The sequence below is a fragment of the Lygodium microphyllum genome, chromosome 1 (assembly GCF_053477565.2).
Source record: "Lygodium microphyllum isolate KBCC chromosome 1, Lygodium_microphyllum_v1.1.10, whole genome shotgun sequence".
NCBI lineage: Eukaryota > Viridiplantae > Streptophyta > Polypodiopsida > Schizaeales > Lygodiaceae > Lygodium > Lygodium microphyllum.
Window position 1 is genome coordinate 165018629 of NC_141135.1, and position 25973 is coordinate 165044601.

The 25973-nt window shown below is 37.3% G+C and overlaps 1 protein-coding gene across 2 annotated transcripts; it reads left to right on the plus strand.

The window, feature by feature from the left end:
• Positions 1 to 1621: 1621 nt before the first annotated feature.
• Positions 1622 to 5375, plus strand: LOC148041928 (hypothetical protein At1g04090-like). Of its 2 annotated transcripts, none has more exons than XM_087684171.1 (3): positions 1622 to 1837; positions 3078 to 3139; positions 3281 to 5375. In XM_087684171.1, the coding sequence occupies exons 1-3, from the start codon at positions 1746 to 1748 to the stop codon at positions 4924 to 4926; spliced, it is 1800 nt and encodes a 599-aa protein (XP_087540297.1). In that variant the 5' UTR covers positions 1622 to 1745; the 3' UTR covers positions 4927 to 5375. The 2 variants fall into 2 exon arrangements, with proteins under 2 accessions (XP_087540297.1, XP_087540304.1); XM_087684178.1 differs by lacking the exon at positions 1622 to 1837 and adding an exon at positions 1981 to 2124.
• Positions 5376 to 25973: the final 20598 nt, after the last annotated feature.

Sequence of the window (25973 nt, forward strand, 5' to 3'; positions counted from 1 at the left end):
TATATGATGGTTATGTTGCTCACTATTATGCGATATGGTGAAGGTTATAAAATCAATTTAGCCCACTTATTTTGAGGAAGCTATTGGTCATGTGTATTGGGAGAAAGCCATGGTTTTAGAAATGGCTACATTGGATGTAAATCAAACTTGGGATTTGGTGCCACTACATGAGGGAAAGAAAGCTATAGGTTGCAAGTTGATTTCCAAAGCAAAACATAATGCAAATGGTAGTGTGATTAGGTATAAGGTAAGACTATTATCAAAGGTTATGCACAAACTTATGGGATTGATTACATGAGGAGACATTTGCTCCAGTGGTGGCAAAGATGACAATTGTAAGAACTACCATTTCAATGGATGTAGCAAAAGGTTGGGTTTTGCATCAAATGGATGTAAAAATGCACTCTTGGATGGTGAGTTATAAGAAGAAGTTCATATGGAACAACCACAGGGTTATGAGAGCATGGATCACCCCGATTATGTGTGTAGGCTACATAAAGCCTTGTATAGACTAAAACATGCATCAAGAGCATGGCATAACAAGATAGTATTGTATATTTTGTTTGTATTGGTTTCCATGTTGGAAATGCAAATCACTCACTTTATGGCCATCAGAGTGACATGTACAATATTGTGATTACCTTGTATGTGGATGATTTGATTGTTGGGGGTGATAATGTGCAAGAGGTGGAGTATGGGAAGAGTCTTCTCAAGTAGCAATTTGACACGAAAGATTTAGGAGAGCTAAAGTACTTTCTTGGCACTGATGTGATACGAACATCTAACTTGGAGATATGGCTCTCACAAAGACAATACATCTTGGATATGTTGACAAAGTATGATATGGCTGATCTTAATGCCATTGGATCAGAATGTGAAACCAAGTGCTGATGTTGGTGAGATATTAAAGGATCCCACAATGTATGTGAAGATGTGGGATGTTTGATCTTCACTACTATTATTAGGCTAGATTGTAACTATACAATTGGCTTAGAGAGTTGGTTTATGCAAGTGCTTCATAGGCCTCATTTGGATAGTGTGAGATATACCTTGTGTGGTACCTTAAGGCCACATTGGATTATGGTATCTTTTATGAGGCTAACTTAGTGGTGTAATTATTTGGCTATATTGATGCAAATTGGGTATGCAATGTGTTTGACAGGAAGTCCACTAGTGGCTATGTATTTTCTTTTGGGAGTTGGGTTGTGACTTGGAGGAGTAAGAAACAGTCCACTGTTGCATTATTGAGTTGGCTATAGATAGAGAATAGGGTTGTCATTTATTTTAACAACATGAGTAGTATACAATCGGCTAGGAACCTAGGGTTTCATGCATACACCAGACACATTGAGGTTCATAACCATTTCATTAGAGAGTAGATTTTTAGAAATAAGGATTCTTATATATTGTGGTCGTCGGATTTAGCACATCATTTTGTTCGGAGTGTGTTGTTTGATGTGAGCGAAGTGCCTTGATCATCTTACATGGTTGCTTCCCTTTGCTCATAGATATGTGCAACGAGTAAGGTGTAGTTTCATGAGCTTTGCAATTATATACCAAGCGTGTGAAGCATGACTAGCTACTAATATGAATTATTCCTCATAAAAACTCAATTAATCTCCTGTCTTGGAATTAGGAACCATGGAAGATTCTCCATGCACAAGATGTGAAGGAAGGTCCTGAAGGAGGACCGAGAGTGGCTGGCTGAAGAAGAAGAAGCTGCAGCAGCAGCAGCAGCCGCCGCCATGGTACACTGCTTAGCTTGGCTTTCCTTCCTTTATTATCGATTCGCGCGATTCCTTTTCTCCACACAAAAGACCTTCTTTTGTGGCGCCGGGTATACTCTCTCTCTCTCTCTCTCTTTGCCTGTCTTTTCTGTAAGCTTGCCTTGAAGTCATGGCATCCGTTTTGCCTTACGTCTCTCCAGAATGGCCCCCTTTTCGCGTAGCTTAGACTGCCTCCCATGCATGCTATATATATGCAGTCCTGTCTTCTGTTTCTTGATCTGTCTTTCACATGTGTATGCGCATTCTGCATTTGTTTAAGAATCTGTAATTGTGCCTAAATTTTGTGGTAATTCGGATCGTAAACTGCTCCGGGGAGCTTCCTGATAATGGACAAGAGGTAATAATGGACATCATCAAGGGTCTATTTTGTGTGTGTGAGTTTATGTGCACGCGTGTGTGCATGAGACACATGCGTTTTTCTCATGTGAATGTGTTCTACATCTGTTTCTGATAGATCTTTTAGGTAATCTTTTGCTTTGAGGACTCTCTCCTTTGTATATGTTTGAGAGAGAGAGAGAGAGAGAGAGAGAGAGAGAGAGAGAGAGAGAGGGGGGGGAGGGTAAATAGGAGATTTGAAAGAGCTTGAATAGAACTCAAGTTTAGTGTGTTTAGCATGAAAGCAAGCTCAAAACAAATGCAAATAATCTGCTTGGCAGGCACATGCACAATGCTTTGGACCATGTGTACAAGAACCCATCTCCTGTTGTGGGGCATTCTTGTGCTATTAGCGTATATTTTGACCCAGAGCCTGCAAACCGACTACGATGAGAATGAAATGATTACTTATTTTCACTCTGGTTGGTCGTATGTATTGATGTTTTCATTGTTCTTCTATGTCATCCTGGACTCCAACTTGTAGATGCAGTAGCCTTGTGCCATATCAAAATTTGCATGCTACCTTCTCTCCACACATGTTTTGTTTATGCTGGTCACAGCGAGTGTTTAATGCCTTTATTTGAAGAAACCCACATTACTGATGTTCTAAATCATGTGGACATTAACTTATCAAAGGGAACCAGAGTTAGCTCGTCAAACTGTCCAAATCAACCTTTTCTTCTATCTTCAGGTTCTGCATTGAGAAATCAGTTCTGTTATATAAAATGTGCATGGCTGTGGTTTTTAAGAGGAGGCACGGGTTGTAATCCTAAAGTTGGCATGAACCCCGATGAAAATGTTATGCTTAACTCTAATGTTAAGAGCACAGGGCTCAGGCATTTATCTTAAAATCTGTTTTCTGTATACCTTAATATAAAGGACTCTAAGTGACAGATGGTCTCGTTACTGTTTCAGATGGGACCAAAAAAAGCATGAGCACGCAACTGGATTGTTCACGTACAGTACTCCTTCAAATGGTGACATTTTCACCTTTTCTCTGAAAGTTATCAAGACTTAGGTTTTTGTTTGCTATTATGTTACGTTGCACATTGTGGGTTGAAAAATTGATTGTCTTTTACATGTAGCTTATAAGTTAAGCACGCCCTTTCTCATTGCAGAAACAGGATTTGCTACAAGCAGAATTGCACTCGGTGATGTAATAATTGCCCAGGTAACTTCTTTTCAAGAGGTCTGGAGAACTTCGGAAGGTGGAGTAGGAAACCAAAGCGTGGCCTTTTTTAAACCTGTTGACCTTCCTGCTGGGTTTCATTGCCTTGGATATTACAGCCAGCCAGCCAAGACATCAGCAAAAGGTTGGATCCTGGTTGCCAAGGGAAATGATTACAGTTCTTGTGTGAGAGAACAGGATAATGCAGATACCATTCCGGCAAATGGTGTACCTTCTTTGATTGGTGTGTATGGGAGTTTTCAGAAGTCTGCCCTAGCTCGTCCAGTTGGTTATAGATTGGTCTGGAGTAGTACAGAGTGGAATGGAAAGGCAAGTGGGCACGGTTTCTTTTGGCTTCCTACTCCACCAGAAGGATACAAGTCTTTGGGTTATGTAGTCTCTAATACTGAAAGAGAACCAAGCACAGATGAGGTGATGTGCATACGTGATGACCTCACTGAAGCATGCAACATTAATGACATGATTTGGCAAGCTAACACACCATCTGGTTTCAAGGTTTTAAATTCTATGCCTGTCACCAATGGCACAGAAGCACAGGGAATTCCTGTGGGCACCTTTCTTTGTAGCGTCAACTCCGACAACAATGGATTTGTTCCGATTGCTTGCTTGAAGAATAAAATGTTATCCTTCTCAGGAATGCCGTCTTTAGAACAAGTACAAATTTTAATGAGCACTTACGCACCAGTAATTTACTTCCATCCAGATGAAAAATACTTCCCTTCATCCGTCTCTTGGCTCTTTAGCAAGGGTGCCTTATTGTACACAAAGGGGGAAAGCCAGCCAGTCTTGGTCTCTACTGATGGCTCGAATCTACCTGTAGGCGGTGGTGATGACGAAGAGTATTGGATAGACTTACCCAGTAATGGCATGGCTGAGCAAATAGAGGCAGGTGATCTCTCTGCTGCAGTTGTTTATGTTCATGTCAAACCAATGCTAGGTGCAACTTTTACGGACCTTGCAGTATGGATATATTGTCCTTTCAATGGCGCAGCCACTGCAAAGGTCGAGTTGGTTAATGTGAAACTTGGTAGAATAGGAGAACATGTCTCAGACTGGGAACATGTCACCCTTAGGATAAATAACCTTACAGGAAAGCTGTACAAAGTTTTCTTCTCTCAGCATAGTGGAGGGGAATGGTTAGATCCTGCTGACTTGGAGTACTTTGAAGGCTCCCGTTTTATTGTTTATTCATCCAAACACGGTCATGCTAGCTATCCTCATGCAGGGCTCTATCTTCAAGGTGATCATGGCGTTGGGATCAGAAATGATGCAGCCAAGAGTGATTTCTTTCTTGATACCAGCAAACACTATGAATTAATATCAGCAGAATATCTGAATTCTGATGGGAGGGTTGGTCTTCAGGAGCCCCACTGGCTGCAATACATGAGAAAGTGGGGTCCCAAGGTCCAGTATGATTCACGGGAGGAGCTTGACAATGTTTTAGGAAAGCTTCCTAAGTTCCTAAGAAAAAAATTACGATCGCTTGCCAACAAATTTCCTAATGAAGTATTTGGTGAAGAGGGTCCTACAGGACCTAAAGAGAAACCTTCTTGGTTTGGTGATGAACACGTTTAGAAAATTTATCCAGCCCTCCTGGATTGGAGAATGAACAAACAACTTTAGGAAGTCATCTCGCTGCATGGTAAGATCTCCACCATAGAATGACAATTTGTTGTACATTATTACTCTATATAATACCAATGCAAGGGGTAAACATGATACTGTGACACATCATCTCCAGCCATTCAAGCTTGATCCCATGTGGCTCATTATAAAGCTGTATTGTGAGCTATCATGAGCACTGCATCATCAATTGTTAAATGGTGGTGGTGCATTGCTTCGTAGAATACTTGGAAGAGTGTTTTCTACGTTACTTAGGAATGTATGCTGATATTTTAATTGATAAGCAGTTCTGATGTTACTACAAGCAAGATGTCCACACATGGACGCTGTTCACTATCATGGTGTGACTTGCTGTATGCAAGGATATGTGGTTTTGACATATAATCAAGGGATAGTATTATCTACGATATTCTCCTCGTGTAATTTGATGCTTGATTTAAAACAAGTGATGTGTTATCTTTATTATTATATGTGTAATCCAAATGTGCTTTGAAGATCCAGAAATTCTTGCAGGAGCTATCTTGGAAATGAAAAAACTATTTCTGCAGTTAAAACTTATGCTTATAGTATTCAATTGGCTAAGTAGGTTTAAATTTAGAGTGTCAAAGTGCCTAATTGAGACATTTTGGAAGTAGATATCGCACAATTGATTAATTGAGCTGATGAAGGTTTGGATGGGTACCAGATGAAGAAAATAGAGCTGTTTATTTGAAAGGAAGCTGGCTAAGTCGATAAAGGATTACTTTAATCATATCAGTAGTGTAAGTTTGAGTTATGCCTAAGTCTTTGTGTTGAAGGTAGGAGACTGTGGAGTTATTGGTTGACAAGAGGAATATACGACATTCCTGATATATAAATCAAGGGCTGAAATTAAGTTATTGGACTGATCATTCTCGCTATTTGATGCTTGCAAAAAATGCAACTCTCCTTTCTTATAAAGCTATTGATTTGAAGAATGTTCTAAGAACCATTGCATCTAGTTACAGGTTAATAAGCACTGTGTGTATTATACAGACATGTATAGTAATGACTGGTCAGATTAGTTTATTCCAACTTTTGACAACTTTTGAGGTAGGTGCTTGCGGGGAATGTAAACAAATTATAAGTCTAAAATTTTGAAGGCTATTTAAGAAAAACATTAAGTGGTAACGAGTAAATTTTTGATTGTTTTATAATAGTTGTCTTCTTCCATGTTCTAGTAGACTTAATCTTAACTTATGAACCAGCTATAAACTGCTATGTCTTCCACAAGCTTTGCTTCTCTACCTAACCAAAATTAAATTTGGAGCTGAATGAATGAAAAATGGGGTTCCTCCTCATTGATGAGTGTGATGATTAATCGGGGTGATGTGTAAAGGGCTCTAGTTCAATGGCTATTGCATATGATTAATGTGCTTTGTCTTTCCCCTTTTTGAGGCTTTTGTTTGTTGTGTTCTCTCTCCCCTTGTGTGTGTGTGCGTGCACATGCATGTGTGCACGTGTGTGGGCTATTCTTAAATAAGGAAGTCTTGTGATTGGATATACTACTCTTTATATATTGCTCAAATTTGAATTGGTTATTGCTTAGGAGACTAAATCATCTTGTTGGATTGTTTGTTTGGAGTATCTAGTTGAGTGAAAAAGACACCCACACATGGAGGCAACTTAGTAGTTGGTATGTAAATCGAAAAGTTACTTTTTGCACCTTATACGTTTGGGGACGAGCTAATTTGGCTATATAGCTGCAAGGTGAGGACTCTAATGTCTATCCCCTTTTATATTCACTGTATCACTTGTCTTGTGTCTCATGTGTAGGTGGGGTCCTAAATGGGTGTTGCATATGTGTATACATAGTGTTGGTAGAGGAGGTAGCCTTTGCACACACACACACACACACCCCTTTGCAAGTGACTAAATGTGGTAGGTGATTGGTGGGTGGCTCATGTTGCTCTAGGTGGCTAATATGGCTTAGAGGGGCTAGCAAGCGACTCGGGTGACTTGGTAGGGTGGGCTTATTGCAAGCCATATTTTGGGGGCTAAGCTGAGTGGTCGATTTATGTGGTAGGTCTCTTGTTGCTTTATTGAAGGTGGCAGGCTAGTCTAAGTGTCACAAGCGGTTACACCTTTCATTAGGCCTCTCATTTGCTAGTTGGCCTAGTTTTGGAGGTGAGCTGATAGGTGGGCCTAGTTAGATATAGGAGAGCACATAGTGGGGGCATGTGGGTGTGGGTATCAATATTTGTATGTTTTGATCTCAAACTTTCATTTAAATTTAGATTGCTATTTATGGTTGATAATGATTGGTCGGTTATAATGACCATATAGATGTTGTGGCTTGTTGTTTAATGTGTTTGGTTGTGATGATTTATTGCTTAGGTGTAATGATTGACATTCACCCTTCATGTATATAAAGTGAAAGTGTGGAGAGAGAGAGAGAGAGAGGTATGTAAAAAGATAATGTGTGTATAAAAAGAGATGCACACGTGTGCGCACGCACACATACACACATCTATGTACGTAAACATACTTTTAAATGCCTCAATGCGATATAATATTGAGAGAGATCAAGGATTTAGTTATAACCCACTTTGGGGTGCCATTGGCACATTTGGTACAAAAAGAAGACAAACTATTAAAACTATAATAGTTACTAAATACGTCATTTTTTGTGCTTAGGCTTTCTGAACTCGTCTATGATGGTTTTTCCACCTCCATTAATTTTCCATTTGTTGTTCTTTCTAGCTACCTTCATCTTGGTCATTCCACTTACTCATGCTTTGAGTTGTACTAGTGTAACTGTGATCCGTACTTTGGTTCCCTTGAAACATCCTTTGACTTTATAAGATGATGCAGCTATTAAGTTGGATTCTAATGAAGAGACTTTGCATGACATACATGAAGTACCACTAATCATAGTGCAGAACATACAATCTTTGGATATATTTGTTGATGAAACCCATGTTTCTGGCATGTGGAATACTCATTCAGATTATTGCATTGTTTGGATGAGATACGTCCCATCAATCAATCTCCAATTGATATGATTAAATGGCTTTCATTTGAACTTGAAAGGGAAAGAAATGCATAAGAAATTGTAGTAGTTGAAGTGTTATCTACCATCAATTGGTTTCAGGAAGAGAAACATTGCTACGACAAGATATTTCTCAAGTTAGGAATGTAATGGATTTGCAAATTGGTAGAAGGGTAATGGCGTTGCATATTTACATACTCCATTAGCATTTTCTCATATTTCGAATTATAATATTATTATTGAGGATTTGTATGCATCAAATGATGACATTGTTGATATTTTAGTTCAAAGTGAAGATTTTGAAGTTTTTGAGGAATCTAGTCAATTTATCACTGAAGCTAGAATAAATGAAATTATACAAGCACCTGAAGTGAATATCTATGTAGTTCACATCCTATGAGGAATGGTTGACATTGTTTGGATTAATCAATCTTTGAGCATGTTATAATTATTTCTAGATGAGCTAGATGAAAATAGCAGAAGTACATTGTAGTTTTTCGTATCAAGAAGTGTTTAGATCCTTTATCCGTAATATGCTTTTTCAAGTTTGCCAGAATTTTCAAGTTCACAGTAAATTTTAGAAATTTAGGAGTTATAGATTTGTTAGAAATCTCAAATTTACAAGATGAATTTCATAGACATGAATTCCTACAACTTGAATTTTTGAAACAACAACTTGAATTCCTGTAGCAAGAGAATGTGTTTTAGTAGCTGGAAAAGCAAGAAATACAGTATGAAGTGCTGTAGCAACATGAAAATATGAAGTTTATGGAATCTAAAACTAGACTTAGAAGTTAGCAAATACAAGTAGTCTGGATGAATGGTTGGAGAGCATGTTATGCTGAAAGTTACTTAGTACCCAAGATATTTCTTGCTCAAGGCAACCTACGAGTAAAACTTATACAATGTGAAGCATTAGTTTGGTTTGATGTTGCAAAAGACTTTGTAGATGATATGATGCATATTGAAGTTATTAAAGACTGTGGTAGTAGAAAGGTAGATGTAATGTTGTATAGTTTTCTTTTGCAGGTTCCCTTGGATTGTCTTGCATATTTATGTGGTGATGAAATATCTTGTTAGAGATCTAGGTTGTGTGGTACATTGCTATACCTTTTTCATGATGCTGATATTTGAGCATCATTGTCATTATTTTTCATCAATATTTATACTCTTTCTGTTTGGAGTAGCAATGTACTTATTCAATCATAGTTCTATGTCTTCATTCTCTATGATGTTCTATGGATAATGCATATTTTTTCATCAATGTTCCTACTGTTTGTGCTTGGAATAGCAATCTACTTATTCAATCATGGTTCTATGCCTTCATTCTCTATGGAATTCCAAAATTTAAAAAATTAGAAATTACAGATTTGAGGAAATCAGGAAGTATAGAATTTAGGAAAGCAAAAAGTGCAAATGACTAGTAGTGCTAATTTTGAGATATGTGAAGCTTATGGGCACTATTTTCATAGTACATTTATTTATCCCTGATTGATCCAATAGTAGATGCTACTAAACTTATAGTCGTAATATGCATGGCATGTTAGTTTTGATTTTTATCTATGTAATGCGTTGGCTAGACAACTATGCAAGAGGGTTGCAAGCACTCATATAGTACTGCATTTAGGCTTCGCTTTGGTGATTGCTAAATGTGGATCATTCTAGGGCACAAGGATCTAGATGGGGTCTAATTAATTTCTCTATTCTTAGTTTTGCATAATAAAAGATCAATGGAATTAGTGGGTTTAGGTCTTGGCTTTCACAAAGCCAATCCATTAGGCTGTGCCACAAGTGTTGATGCCTAAATGGACTACACAATTAACCTTAGTCTATGCATTGTAGGTGTAAGGTTTTCCTTAATATTCATGTGACATGTAAATTGCAAGATGTATCTCTTGAGAGCATGACGTGATATTGTGTGTGTGTGTGTTTGTGCGATTGAGTGTATGGAATTATGTAGAGATTTAGAGATCATTCTTTTCACATTCTATTATGTTTTTGCCATTGTTCTTCTATTCTTTGTTATTTATGGTTTAGATTTATAGGTTCGTAGTCCCTGACTGTGGGACACGTCTCTATGCAGTGTTTGTTGCTGTGTATTAGATTAGACAATTACAAAGTTCCTTCATGGGTGGCTCGTGTAAGTAATGCCTTGAAGGGTAGTATCTTTTGAGATGTCTGCCATTAAAGTGTCCAATACTTTGGCCTTCCAAGATTTTTAACTCCACACTACGTGTCCTTTTGATTACATGGACATAGTAGGGTTTGAGAACTTAGAGCTTAAGCGTTTATTTATGGCCCTTGATCAAGTATAACAACACTAGGTCACCTTTCTCAAAGGATTGCTTCTTCGTGTATTTATCAAACCAAGCCTTCCATCATGCCTTTTCAAATCATGTAGGACATGAGTTGTATTGGGTTTCAGTATGGCATTTGAGTCCAATAAGGCATTCAGCGAAGCTTTGGTGCCTTTCCAATGTTCTTGGATTATGATACGAAGGATAAGAAACTCAACTCACATGACCATGTCAATTCCATAAGTTAGCTAGAAGGGGGGTTTCTCCATGCCCATCTTTAAGCTATTTGATAAGCCTAAAGTTCATCCATGAGCTTATAATCCTAATCAAATTATGAAGTTGAGATACACTTGTTTAGAACACTAAGAAGGACCTTATTAGTGGCTTGCTACCTGGCTATTTGCTTGAGGGTACCAAGGGGCTTGACTTTTGATGCAAGACCAAAAATGTGGATAGGAGATGTTTGATAAACTCATTTAGGAAATGGGTTCTTTGGTCACTAATAATCTCAATGGGGCAGCCAAAGCGTAAGAAGATTTGCTCCCATAAAAATTTTGCTGTGATATGGACATCATTATTGAGAGTGGTCCTAGCCTTTGCCCACTTAATCATGTAATCAATGGCTACTATAATATACCATGCTTGAGAATACTATAGGTACCAGGACTAATGGGTCCCAGGAAGTCTATACCCCACTTCTCAAATGATCTTAGCAATGAGTGATGATAGGGGAGAGTTTGATTTGTTGACACATCATAGGGTTTGACAAGATGGACCGTGTCCTTGAAAAGAGTTGGCCACCACAATTGGGAGGGTAAAACTTTCCTGGTGGTGGCAGTTACATCAAAATGTCCTCTTGCAATCTATCACCATGTGATTCCTACAATACATCCTCAATCACATGCTCACATACACATATTCAAAGAAGCCTCATCCTACCCTAGCCAATATAATTGTCTAATAATCATTTGATAGGATTGGGCCTTGATCAAGAGGTGGGCGAGCCACGCCTTTTCAATAGGTCCATCTAGTAGGACATTACCAAAATGTGAATAATATTATTTTCCTAATGGGATGTAAGGTTTGCCTTAAATAGTGGGGTTTTTTGCTGAATGCAAAATAAATGGGCATTAGTAAGATTTTCATTAACCCCGATTGCCTCCTCTCCATTGGTGATGCAAGACATGCAATTGATGATAAAATATTACTTCCCTTTGCACATGACCATGGAAAAATCAAATTTCCATAGAAATAGAAGGCATAGAGCAATGTGGCATATAGCATAGGGCTTGTTCACTAGATATAGAACTACTTGATGGTCTACAAAAAAGGTGAATGGTGTGGCCAAGAAATAATTGTGAAACTTCTTGCTAGTATGCACCATTGCTAACCCTTCCCTTTCCATTATTAAATAGTTCTTTTTGACCTAAATAAGCTTTTTGATAACATAAATCATAGGGAAGTCCATTATATGTTCATTGGGTTGGCACAATATAGCTCCAATTGTAATTTTTGAAGCATTGGTATGCACATGAAAGATTATTAACCAATCTAGGGCTTGCAAAATCAGGGTAATTATTAGAGAATTCTTTAATGCTTGATATGAAGCTTAACCATTTATCAATCCATTATCACCTTGATCTTTGCAGTATCGGTTACAATGCCATTCTCGAATACTACATGGGTCCTAAAATGATATTATGCTAGAATACAACATAGATTCTAAAATGATTCCATGCTCAACAGAGAATTGACATTTCAGGGGATTTGACAAGAGTTGATACTATTGGCATCTTTCTAAGACCAAGTAAGTTTCTCAAGGTGCTTCCAACTCAAGTGGACACAAAGGGTTTCAACAAACACCTCAAGTGATTGTCTCAGAATATCCTTGAAGATGGTGCACATGAGATGTTGAAAAGAGGCTAGTGCATTGGTAAGAAAAAATGGCATGACAATATAGGTAAACACTCCCCATTCAATGGCAAAGGTGGCTTTTGGCCGATCATTAAGAGATGACTAGCTAGAAAACCTATCCAGGAAGTTATAAGCTTCCTTGCTTCTTGCCATTCTTTTAATCATGTGAACAATGCATGGTAGTAGACGATGGTCTCTTCTATTTGTAGCATTGATGTTTTTATAGTTAATGCATACTCATATCTTACCATTTTTCTTGAGTACTATGATAATCAGTGATACCTAGTATGTATGCTCAATCTTGTAAATGGATCTTGCTTTTTGTAAATTTTCTAGGTCTTCTTGAATGCGACATCCATAACAGGAAATCGTGGGGTAGGGTCTTCATTTTATGGGCTTGGCATCAAGTTTCACTAGCATTATATGTGCCAACGCTTGGGGTGGTATGCCCTTCAGGCTCAAGTAGTTTTAGTCGAACATGTCACAATACACCTTTAGCATATTATAAGTATTTTTTCATCCTCTGTGTGAGATCCTCAATGATGTAGACCAATTTAGGGGGTCCCCCTTATTCACTAAGATTTATCTCCTTTACCTTCATAAGGCTCTCAATATGTTCTCTGGAGGGACTGCTATTCTCTCTTGGTGCCAAGTAGGACTATGAATCAATATCATTTTTTGTATTTTATAAATCATTTGGAGAGATCTTATAGTTTTTTTAGAATCTTATTTTTGGACTTTTTATCTTGCCATATCTTGAGATGTTTGCACCTAAGGTAGATTAGGAGTTTTGTATTAGCCTTGTGAGACTTTGTAGGTGGTGGAATTTCAGGGTTAGAGTCTTCACTCCCATTTTTCTTAGAGTCCATAACTTTTATGGGTGTTGAAGGCTAATTCAACTTTGTTACCAACCAATAGTACTTCAAAATTGGGAACCAAATCTGTGGATTCATATCTCATTTGCCCATAATCAAGTATTTCTAAGTGTTTTAAGCATTTCAACTTTTATTTGAGTCTTATTGCACTTGGATCTATGAGCACACCTTCTGTCTAAGAGAGCTTGAGATCCATCAAGATTTGCTCTATCATTTAGCCTCGATGTTGTAGTCAATGGAAACAATATGACTTTCATCTTCCCTTTTATCATGAGTTAGTTCTTCCTCCTCTAATTCACTTTCCTACTTGAGATCTAGACCTTGCTTTCACATTTGGGAGACGAAGAGGTCCTTATGATAATCAAACAAAACTTGATGAAGGCTCATCCATCGCCAATTAGGGCCATTGGACAAATCATTAAAAGACAAGAGATTAGCTTTAGTTTTACCATATAAACATGGGCCCCATTGGCTCAATAATTTAAGTAGCTCAAACCTACTCATAGGAATGGGATAGCCCTTGGTATGGCATTGTGACACTAAGTTAAGGGCTATATTGACAAGAGACAATGAGACACAATCTAATTTAGGATTAATCATCTGAATAGTGGATTCTCATGCTCCCTAGTGGCTCAAGCATTCGTATGCTTCTCAATACTATGGTTCCTCTATGACTAGCAATTCAAGAGTGGTGAGTATGTGCATCTAATCTTGCTCATCTTTGGGGCATGGATGTATTCGGTGAGAGCTTGTTGGGAAAGATGACATCTTGGTATCTCCACACAACATGCTCAAAATCACATTAAGTTTGATTGGTGTTATACAAGTCTCCATTTTAACTCTCATTGCATCCTTCCTATTCTCTAGAAAGACTAGACCATTGCCCTAGTCCTCAATGAGTCGTGCATTATGAATCCAAGGACATCCAAGAAATAGGTTGTAGTCAAACCCTTCCACAACAAAGTTAACTACAAATTATCCTTTTGTGATTTTAACTAGCTGATCCTTTGGTATACCCAGTGGGTGGAGTTTGAATCCATTAGTGATACTTAAATTGAAATATATAGGTTCAATAAGTGGGTTTTCCCTTGCATGGAGTATATCTTGGTTAACTATGCTAACCCTAGCTTATGTATCAAATAATGCCACATCTAATAGAATCTTTGAGGGCTTCCACAAGGAGAACTATAACACTCTTAGAGGAATCAAGACATTTGAGATGTGAGGGTTGAGATGGAACTAGGTTCTATCTCTTGATGTTGGAAATGGTAATGCCTTTGTTATAAACTCTTGCATGGTGATAGAATCACTAAGGTTTGGAGGTTGAGTAGAAGAGATGCATGGGAAGCATGAGAGAGGTTGGGAAGACTGATGGTCTCTATAGTTGTTTCCACTAGTACTCCCTCTTGCACTGCTTTAACCCATTTCTTAACTTTATCTAGGGTGCCAAATTACTGCTTGGGGTCAAGATTCTCTCGTACTTTTTCTATGGCAGTATTCTTGGTTTAGGTACTATTGTTACCCTCTTTGTATTTGAAATGGGAGTAGTGCCTTGTAGGGTGGTTGATCCTTTACTTTTCAACTTGAGATCAGAATACTTCTACCTTTTTTTGCATTCTTCTTGTCTACAATTGATATGTTCACCACAATTGGTTCCTCAATGGTAATCACACCTTTTTTATTTTGTGCTTGGGTGATAGCATGGACTAGAATTGGGATAATATCTTTGTTAACCCTGAGATAAACAAGGTGGAAAATCTAGAAAATCTAAAGTAGAAGAGATGGCCAAGGCAAAGTGAAACAGAAGATGAAGGCACACCAAGAAAAATATGGAAACACAAGAAGTGCTAAAAAGTACTAAATCAAGGAGAAAGGCGCACAAGAAAAAGCACAAATCAATACTTTTGTAAAAGAGCGCAAGGCACACCATGATTTATTTTAAGAGCGTTGGGCTCTCACCCGTGCAAATTGTAAAAGTGGATGGGCAGTAGGAAGGAAGCTAGGAAGATAGGAGGACAATGGGAAAAATGGCCTAGGCCATAGCCGGCCATGTAAAAAAGGGGATAAGGGGATGATCACCCAAAAGGGATTTAGGATTTTGTATATAAAGTTGAAAAGAGAATGATAAGCTCATTCTTGTGTGTGGCCAAAAGCAACTCTCCTCTTCTTCTTCTTCTTGTTCATGCTTGCTTGAGCTTGTGCTTGAGAGAGGGAGTGTGAGAGTATGAGGGAGTGAGTGTGCGAGGGTGAGGGACCGTGGTGGAGAAGCTCTCAGTCTTCTCCTCTCTTCTTCTATTCTCTTCTCTTCTCTTCTCTTCTCTTCTCTTCTCTTCTCTTCTCTTGCTCGCAGTAATGGATATTGGAGCGCGGAGCTTGAGGATGGAGCTCTCTTGAAGCTTGCACTTGGATTGTGAAGCCACTGGAGTGCTTGGGAGAGGAGGAAACTTGATTGGGCACAGAGGTAAGCTCACTACATTCGTAGAGATGGATAGCGCATCAGCTATGTGAGAGGCAGCCATTAGTTCTTGGCTTGGAGCGCTTGAGCAATAAGCGGCCCATGGGTCTTGGCGGTTGAGCTTGTGCTCGCCTCGACAATCTTCATCCTTAATCATCACAATGGAAAAGAAACTCAAGGACATCAAATGTATGATTACTTTGGTATTGCTAGCCTTGCATCTCGAGAAATCTTGATATATGTGAGTGATTCCACACTTAAAGCACTATTAGTCTACTTTGTTTTCTTTAAGTTTTTCTTATTTCTAGGAACAATAGGAGAACAAGTGTCCTAGTTGTCCTAGTTCCATCAAGCTATTGTTTATTAATGCTGGATCATTTTATGCCCTCTTCCTTGTCCCAAGATCATGATCGGAATAGATCTATAATCCATTAGGATATGATGGCCCTCTTCATTGTAGCAAACAAAGGGGTTAGTGTACTCCTTGTCCTCTACCATTAGTACTCAATAAATGAGAGCATCACTAGGAGGATAAGTAATGGTCATGCCTAGTGGTCTAGGGATTCTTGAGGGGTTGACTTTGTAAATTCTTTGTGCTATTGTTGGTAAGGGTAAGGGTGGCATCAACTATGGTTGTCCTGGGGATAATTAGGCCATGGTTGAATTGTGGACAAGGATTAGAACTTGGGAGCCTTTGTGTAGCTCTACAATGAGAAAATTCATGCTAGAAACATTTATAACTAGTACATGTGCGTGCTAGAGTCGAGAGTACTTCAAAGAGAAGTCATCTTCATTGCAATGGATACACTACATGTTTTGGCGACAATAAGGTCAGGATAGCTTCAAGGTTTCCACCACTTTTAAGAGCTCTTGCTGTTGTTACTTAATATTAACCAATGTAAGGTCTTTGTGCCATTTGCTTCAGCCTTGCCATGGCTTAATTAAGGAACTTATCAATTACCTATGGCTTTCTTGTGTCTACTTCTCTCTATGTGCAAGTCATCAATGTAGATTACATAATTGGGTATATCATTGATGTTGGAGTAATTAAGACCCAAATTTTTTGCCATGGTTTCATAAATCTTTTCATCTGGAATACCCTTTTTTGAAGGCATTAGTTACAGCCTTATTGAAGTGGGATACACTTAAAGAGTCTCCTCACCTTTGATACATAGTCTCCATGCTCTCCTTTTCTTGTTGCTTACATCATTCATTAACCATGAGGTTATCACCATAGCCAACCTCTCTACAAAGCATTTGATAAATAGATCTTTGAGCAATATGAACAAGGCTTCTTGGTGGCATCAATCTCGGTGAACTAGGTTTGCCCCTTTTCTCATAGGCATATTTCGAATGGTTACGATCGCTTAGCATCACTCATAAGGTTTTTTATCCTGTAGACTTGCTCAAGCTGCTCAACGAAGTTGTAGTGGTAATTCCTAGCTCAATATTTATCCAACTACTTGACTAATAATGATATTTTTTCTTGATTCTTATTCCCATGTGTGTTTCCCATTTTAGCGGCTTCGACATTTGATAATATCATTTGGATGCTATCCATCTCTACTTGCATGGTTACAAGTTGCTATCTAGTATCATTGTTAATGTCCCACAATGGGTTGAGGGTGTTTGCTCCTCACCCTTGTAGCTATATAAGTTTTTGTTCGATGGCTTCGAGAGTCATGCTTGAGATAGAAAAGTTAACAACATATTAGAAAGTATTAATAGTGGCTTGAAAGTTGTTTGAGGCTCCTCTTGAAATTTTGGCTCTTTTCATCATGCTTGGTATGGTATCCCTGGTCTCTAGGTTGACTAGTTAAATAACCTGATTGATAAGGTTGCAGTTAGGGCTACTTTCGATATCAATGGGTCTACTAGAACAAGGATCTTAGCTTGTTGTGAGAGTTGGGAGCTCATGTTTACTTCACTAGCATATGCATCTATACTATGATTACAAGCACCAGGTTTTCTATTTGGATTAGATGTCAAATGTTCCAATATTGCTTTTTTGTGATTATTGTTTGCCACCCTATTATGTCTCATAGTCATGGTTTACTATTTTCTTATGCAAGAAAAGGTTTCTCATTCTTAAATTTAGTTTATATTCAAGTGTGTTTAAGTGCATTGCGCAAAAATAAGCTTTCTCCTTTTCCAACCAATGTATGTGGTCACTTCATAGTCACTTCCAACCAATGTATGTGGTCACTGCATAGTCACTTCCAATCAATGTATGTGGTCACTGCATAGTCACTTACAACACCTTTTAACAATTCACTGAATAAGTTAATGCCATTTAATTTTTGGTTTCAATATTTTCAATTTCTTGCATTTCAAAATTTTTGGTTTTTACTTTATCTTCAATGTTTTACCCTCTTGTTTTAGTGTGCTCTCTCTTGTCCAATTGATGTTTTTAGGTCATGTTCCCTTGGTTTGTGTGTGAGGGTGTGCATGTGCATGTGTGTGATGAGGTGCTACCTTTTATGCCCTAGAATGTGCTTGGTAAGTATACTATACAAATATGATAATGCATGTGCATGTATGCACTATGGTATGCACAACTATGGGGTCTACAAAATACTAGATGCATGGATGTAAGCATTGTATACTAGTTGTGAGTTGGATCATGTTAGGAGGTTTGGATGCATTAATGTGTGAGTTGGATCATGTTACATTAGGATCATGTTAGGTAGATCGAGAGAAAATATTTTTATGCCCAAATTACAATCTCTTTAAGTTAGTGCAGAAGGTGCACTAGTGCACATGCATGTGTGCATGTGTGCACTAGTATATATGCACTATCGCAGGTGTAGTGGATGTGAGAGACTAGTGAGTCTATGTTGGTGAAGGGGTGACGTGTGAGCGTTAGTATGCTAGGGTTACATGCAAAGAAGGGTGGACTTAGATATGTGTGTGGGGATCTAGTGCAATAGGGCCATGTACTAGTATCTAGTGCACTAATGTAGTGCATGTATACTAGGGTCTGATGATGTGGATGAGATGTGGTTGATAGGTGCATTAGTGCAAACACCAAGTATACAATAGGTAATGTATGTAAGAGGGATATGAAATGGTAATGTATGCTTGTGCTAGGGACTAGTGCGCTATGCATGTGTAGAGTGTGTATGTGCATACTAGTGCACATACACACTCTACATACATACTAGTGCACTTGTATACACTAGGGTTTGTAGTGTGCACTCAGATGAATTGGGTGACTAGGTGTAGTGATCTGTATGTAAGGTATGCAAGCATGAATACTCTAAGATGGCTTAAGATAGGATAGAGTAGTGTATATATGTACTAGGTGTCATGCACAACTATGCAAATGCACTATTCATGCATATTGTGCTAGCATGAGTGAAGCGTACTCATGCATTAGGGTACAATGAAGTGAGTGTTGTGGAGCAGTCAAGTGCATGGCTAGATTACATAGGTGCAGGGAATATGCTAAATGCATTGGTAATTGTGTGCACATGTCTACTATGATGTAGATAGATTCATGTACTAGTGCATTCGAATGAGACTAGAATGATATGAGGTAAATTCACTAGTGCACATGTACACTAGTGGGTGTACTAATGCACTTATGTGCACCAGGGATATGTAATGTGTACTAGGGTAAAATGCTATGCCATATGTGTTGTGATGTGTATGTAAATACATAAGAGAAGAGAGAGATGATGCAACTAAGAGTACACACATAATGGAGATTTGAGCACATAGAGAAGTAGGGCTAAAATCTTCTTATTCTTCTATGTTATTCTTCAATATAAAAAGACTTAGTCTACGAAGATAAAAGACTAATATGAAAGTACTACAACAACATGTGTACATGTGGTTACTAAGTTTGAAATTGCTAAGGATAGATGAAGTGACATAATGAATGTGCCATAACCAAAAGTTGGCTATGTGGGTGTAGTCTAGCTATAGAATCATTGGCATATCCTCTATGTTGGTCACCTAACACACTAGTCAGTAAAAACCTACTACATCAACAAGACATATAGTGAATTCTAGCTCATGTGGAGCTCGATATCTCAACACTCCTCTTTGAGCTTAGCATAAGCTCATATACTTCCAGCATAGTCATGAAGTGGTGGAGCTTTCCAACTCTCACATCTTTGGTAAAAATATCTACACCTTGATCCTCTGTAGTATTGACGTAAACCATGTCAATGTCACATGCTAGAACTACTCTCAAATGAAATAGCAATGGACCTCTATGTGTTTGGTTCATGTATGATACACTAGATTCTTAGCTAGCCGACTCACCGTAAAGGTTATCATAATAGGTGATAACCTTTTTATCTAGTTGTAGCTCCAAATCACTAAATAGCTTACATAGCCATGCTATAGCCATAACATCCTTGCAATCCACTTTAGTACTAGATATTGCAACTCTAGACTATTTCTTGCTACAAGTAACAACACCACTCCCAAAGGAAAAATAACCCACTAGTAGACCTCTTGTTTGAAATATTACTAGTTCAATCTGCATTGTGTAACATGCAAGTCCAATGGTACACCTATAGTATGGAACAAGGCAGAGTCAAGTATAGACTTTCCATAGTACAATGTGTATTACACTGCATCCAAATGTGGATTTTGTGAAAGGTGCATAAACTAACTCTCCAAACCAACTGCATAGTTTAGATCTAGCCTAGTGATGATCAAATAAATAAGGCTTCCCACAATCTTTCTATATATAATGACATCCTCAATCACATCATCCTTATGTACATTATGCTGAGCATTGACATCTAGAGGTATCAAAATTGACTTGCAATCAACCATACCATACTTTTTCAGTATATCTACATCACATATTCTCTTTGTGACAACCATATACCATTTGAAGGCATGACGATATGTATACTAAGAAAATAGTGTAGATCTCCCAAACCCTTCATTTCAAACTCATCCTAGAGAATTCTCTTTACATAATTGATATTTTTCTCAATATTACCCATGATGATGAAGGCATCTACATCTGTAGTAATGACCACAATACCTACATCACTCTCATATGCATAAAATGAGTAATCATCATGTGCTCTATGGAATCCAATGCTAACAATATATTCTACAATATTGTCATGCCATAGCTTGGGTGCTTACTTCAACCTATATAAGGCCTTACAAATCTTGCACATATAATTAGGATAATTGTCATCCACATAATTGGCAACCTAATCTTCTTGTTTCAACTCCCCATGTAAGAATGTATCTTTAACATCCATCAATTGTATGATCCAACCCTTTGATGTATCATTGCTATGATAGCCCTCACAATATTCATTTTAGCCATTGAAGCAAAATTCTTCTCATAATCACTGCCATGATTTTGGACATACCCTTTGGTAACCATCTTGGCCTTATAGATTCATTGGAATTATGCTTTACCTCGTAAACCCATTTACAACCACCAATTGCTTTCTTGCCTTCTAGTAGAGATACCAAATTCCATGTGTCATTTGCTTTTAGTACAACCATTTCTTTATCTATAGCATTATTCCAATGTTCATTATCCACTGATTCTCAAAACTAGTGGGCTCTAGATCTTACACAACCTAGCTGTGTATGCATAGTGCTGAGCTACATAAATATCATACACCAATCATTGCATAGGATTTCTTACTTTGGTTGACTTGTGTAAACCTAGATCACTATCATGTGCCTTAGGATACTCTTGTGTCCTCACACTAGGTGTCTTAATAGATGGAATCCCAAATCCTTTCATCTAATACTTGCTTAGATCCATCTAAACCCACATCAACATGGAAGAAACTTGATGATGCATTAGTCATAATAGGTGAGTCCCCAACCTTCTTCCCCCTTGATACCTGTGATGTACTAGGTGGAGTGACTTGTGACCATAATCTACCATCCAAGGTCTATCAATAGACCCATGTGGTCTAATCAATATTTATGACTACCAATCTATTTTATGCACAACTACACTCTCATGTACATAATTCCCAATTGTATCGTATACATTATTGTATCTACTACTCATTTTATTAAAGATAATATATGTCTTAACTCTCAACTCATATGTAACATGATTATAAAATTTGCATCCCTTTTGCTCAAGAGAATATCACACACATATATTTTTCTACTTTGGATCAAATTTATGCACAACTCATTAGGAATATGCATATAAAAGAAATACCTCCAAATACTCTTAGATGGAATAGATTTATCTTTTTGCATATATACTTCTCACTAGATATCATAATATGTACATTAGCTGCATGTGTCCTACTTATAATGTATACAATAGTAGCAATTGTTTTGGGCCAAGAGATATAAGGTAAGTCTCATTTAGACATCAATGCTTGAGCTACCTCTACAATATGTGTGTTTTTTCACTCAACAACTCCATGTTGCGATGACAGAGTATACCTACATGAAACTGTCTTTGTATTCTGTTTTTTTCTAAAAAATGAGAAAATTCATTGGAGGATTACTCTTCCCCTCCATCTAACCTTAGATATTTAATATGCAACCCTATCTCATTCTCAACTATATTTTTAAAGCTTTTAAAGAGAGTGGGCACCTCACTTTTCTCAAGCATTAAAAACCCATAATTTTGGAGCATTATCATCAATGAAGAAGACATAATACTTGCCACTGCTCATAGTTGAAGTCTTTGTAGGACTCCACACATCATAATGTATCAATTCAAGTGGCTTCTTTCATACATTCTTTTCACGTGGAAATGTTATGCCTTGCTTGCTTTTAAAATTGACATGTTGCACATATGTTATGCATTCCATCAAATCTGAACATTGGTAAACCATTCATAATCTGTTTTGGCTATATATTTCTTAAATGTTTCACATTTACATGATCAATCTGCTTATACTAAATTTCAATGTCAACCACAACACTTGAACCTTGTGCAAATATAGCAATATCCATTTCAAGTAGACCTACATCAAGATCAAACATTTTGCCAGCATGTGTACCTTTTGTAACAATTAATATACAATGCCCATTTTTGAGGTCCTCTATAACGACCATAACCTCTAATCCCTGTTCCATCATCTGACCAACAGAAACCAAGTTCTTAGTTCTGTGTGGTACATGCAACACATTAGTCAATTACTTTGTTTTAGCATCTTGCATACTAAAGGAAACATTTCCAATGTGAGTAATGGGGTAGGATGTATCATCCCCTATTTTCATATAACTTGGAGACTCTAGACTACGCATCCCTCTAATCCACTCTCCATGAGAAGTCACGTGGTTAGAGATATCTGAGCCTATATACTATATGTCATTCTTAGATGAACCATAAGCAATCATAGTCATCATTGTTTCTACTAGTGTAAATATAAGTACCTTGCTTCATTTTTTCATTTCTAATTTCCGTCTTCTTTTTGAAACATTTGAAATGTGACCTTTCTCAACACAGTGCTAATATTCTCTAAATTATGTGTCAATTAAAAACTACAACTTTCCCTCTTTGGCTCTCCCTTCCTTGGGACTCTTCTCTCATATTTTACTATGTACCATAACTTTAACCATGACCGCTACTTTGGCCTTGAACACAACCTCTACCTCTACTAGTAGAGTACAATACCTATTTAGAGTTTCTTTTACTTTGAGAAGAAGAGGAATCTAAGACAAGGTTCTTCTCCTCAAGTATCAATATGGAAATCGTATTTGCATGGATATCATCCTTAATATTCATAGAGCTTATATTCATATCCAAGTCCATTTAACATCATCATAAACTTTGCTATAGTGATAGATCTAAGAACTTCCACAATAATCTTGACCTTGAATGCATAGCCATTGATGGATAAATCCTCTCTTTTAACTTGATTTAGCTTTGATTTGAGGGACAAATTTCTAGCCTTTGTGTTTATCTCAAACAATCTTGCTAGATTTTTTAAAGCAATAGTGGGGGTTTTCAAAGATCTGCAAATAGCCATCATACTATCTATGATACTCACATGTAGTCAATACATTCCTTTTTCTTAGCATTGATCTATTTTGTAGAAACATTTATCTTCTTCTTAGCCTTTATCTATTATAAAGTAGCATTTTTTGTGGGACATTTTGTGCCACTACCATGTCTCCTTCAATTTAATTCAAATGCCTTTTCCTTTGAAGAAATGAGTAATCTTGAATTTTCATGTAGGATAATAATTATTATAAAGCTTCTCACTGATAGTTTGGTTAAAATTATTAGAAATTTTAACAAGACAAGTAACCTTACAAAATCTACAATTTGCAATCAAGCCAATACCAGGTGCACTACAACCAAGACACAATCTTTTTCACTGTGAGACTGCATAATAATAACTTCAATCTACCATCTATATACAAATACTCTTTGTATCAACCTATCAAACACATGAAATCTTATAGATTTAGAATCTACAACCTTTGCATTTGTAAATAGTAGGTACATCAAATTTACAATATACCCAAAAACTAATTTCAATAAATTTGTAGGGTTAGAATGGAGGCCACAACCTTAGCAAGTTTTAGTATAATTAGAGATTGCAGCTTGACCAATCTTAGGAGCCTTTTGGAAATATATTTCAAGAAAAATAAAATAAAATAGAAGAGTTCTATAGAAAAGAGCATGAATAAGAAGTGAAAGAAGCATCAATATGAAAACGCCCTTTGGGAAGCCTGTCAACTTCAAAAGGGCAGGGCTTGAGGGGAACTTCTAGATTTACAACCATAGAAAGTCTAGAAGCTTCAACCAAAATGGTGGTATACTATCCTAGAGTTTGATGCTGAGAGCTATGAAAGAGTAGACACACTCCATTGCCCTTATCCTAGGTAGTATAGAATTTATGATCCAGAATACCATCCTTGATACAACTTTTCCAAGTTCCCCTATATTAATGCCCTAGAACATTGTACTTGTTTCAACAATGAGACCTTTGAATCTCCATCTATATGATCCTCAAAAACTTCATGAACTACCCAAACCTTGACTTTGTCACCACATGTAACTATCTTCGGCCTCTAATCAAATTGATTGAGTAAGCCCCAACACCCTAGGAATATTGACTATCCCCATTGTTCTTCGATATCAACATAGGAATAGATACAATGGTCATGATTCGACTACATGTATGTGTTGCACTCTTCTTATCCTACTATGTGGCACTACTAAAGGTTATGGTAGATAGCTAGTTCACCTTTTGTACCTAGCCCCTCTCTCTAGAGTCCTCCATTGAACTACGAGAAGTAGTGAAAGACTAAATGCTCAACAAGGGATGCTTGAGTAACACCTTGCAACAACTCCCATAGGAATAAAATCACCATTAAAAAGGGAAGAGAAAAGAAAATAAAAGAGAGCAAAAGCTCCAATTTGAATAGGCACACTACACAATCACTACACCTAAGGGACCAATGTCCTCAAGTTAGGCATGCTCACTGGCCTCGATTAGCAAGCTCATTTTCTTATCCTCCCCAATAGCACAACCTTAGGGCACATCAAGGGCAAAACATCCTGGACTTGCTCAGACAACATATAATCTTGAGAGTTGAATCACATACTAAAGCTACACATTAATTGGGTTGTACTAATTGGGTCCTCAAGTGTTAAAAAACACCAAGGCTACAATTTATATGATTTTCTTGAATTACTTCCATGTCCATCTCTCAATTCTTTGGAATGCCCCATTTTGGATTAGTGGTTCCTTTAGATATTGAAATTCATATTTGTCATTCATAGTTCACTAACATTTAAAAAAGCTTCAAGATCAGTGGGCCTTTCATGATTTGTACCGATGCATGCTTTTGCTTATTTCTTTAAAACCACTAATACACATCATCTTCCCTAGATTTTCATTTATAAGAATATGAGTGAGGACTTATTTAATTCAAGCTTTGAAGAAGAATGGGATGAGGTGGGTGGGGTGCACAAAGGTGACTTCTTTTTGTACAAAATGATGATTCCTAGAGTTATCTTTCATTACGTGATTGCATGTTTATCATTATACATGCACTTCTATTACTGATGATGGATGAAGAAGATGAGGCAATGGATTTCCATAGGGTCCACTAAAGACATGGGACAAGCCTTTGAGATTTAAATTCATATGCCAAGTGGGACGCTTGAGTTAGTCACAACTATGATTGTCATATAGCATCTTTTAATGATAATAAGCATAAGTATAGAGAGTTTTCACATTCAAATTGGTGGTGAAAAGTTAAGTTTATTTAATATATGTATTATTTAGTTTAAGTTGGGATGATTATATTTTAGAACTAAGTACTTTTTTTAAAGATGATCAAAAGAATAGAGAAGAATTATATCTTATAAAGTACTTTGCAACAAGTTAGATCTTGTGTGAAGATAAATGATATATCAAACATTCAAGATAAATAGATTGGGGGGTTTTCTAAAATGCATTTTAAATTTATTTACGTTGAATACTTTTAGGTTATCTTGTAATTTTTTATTTTTA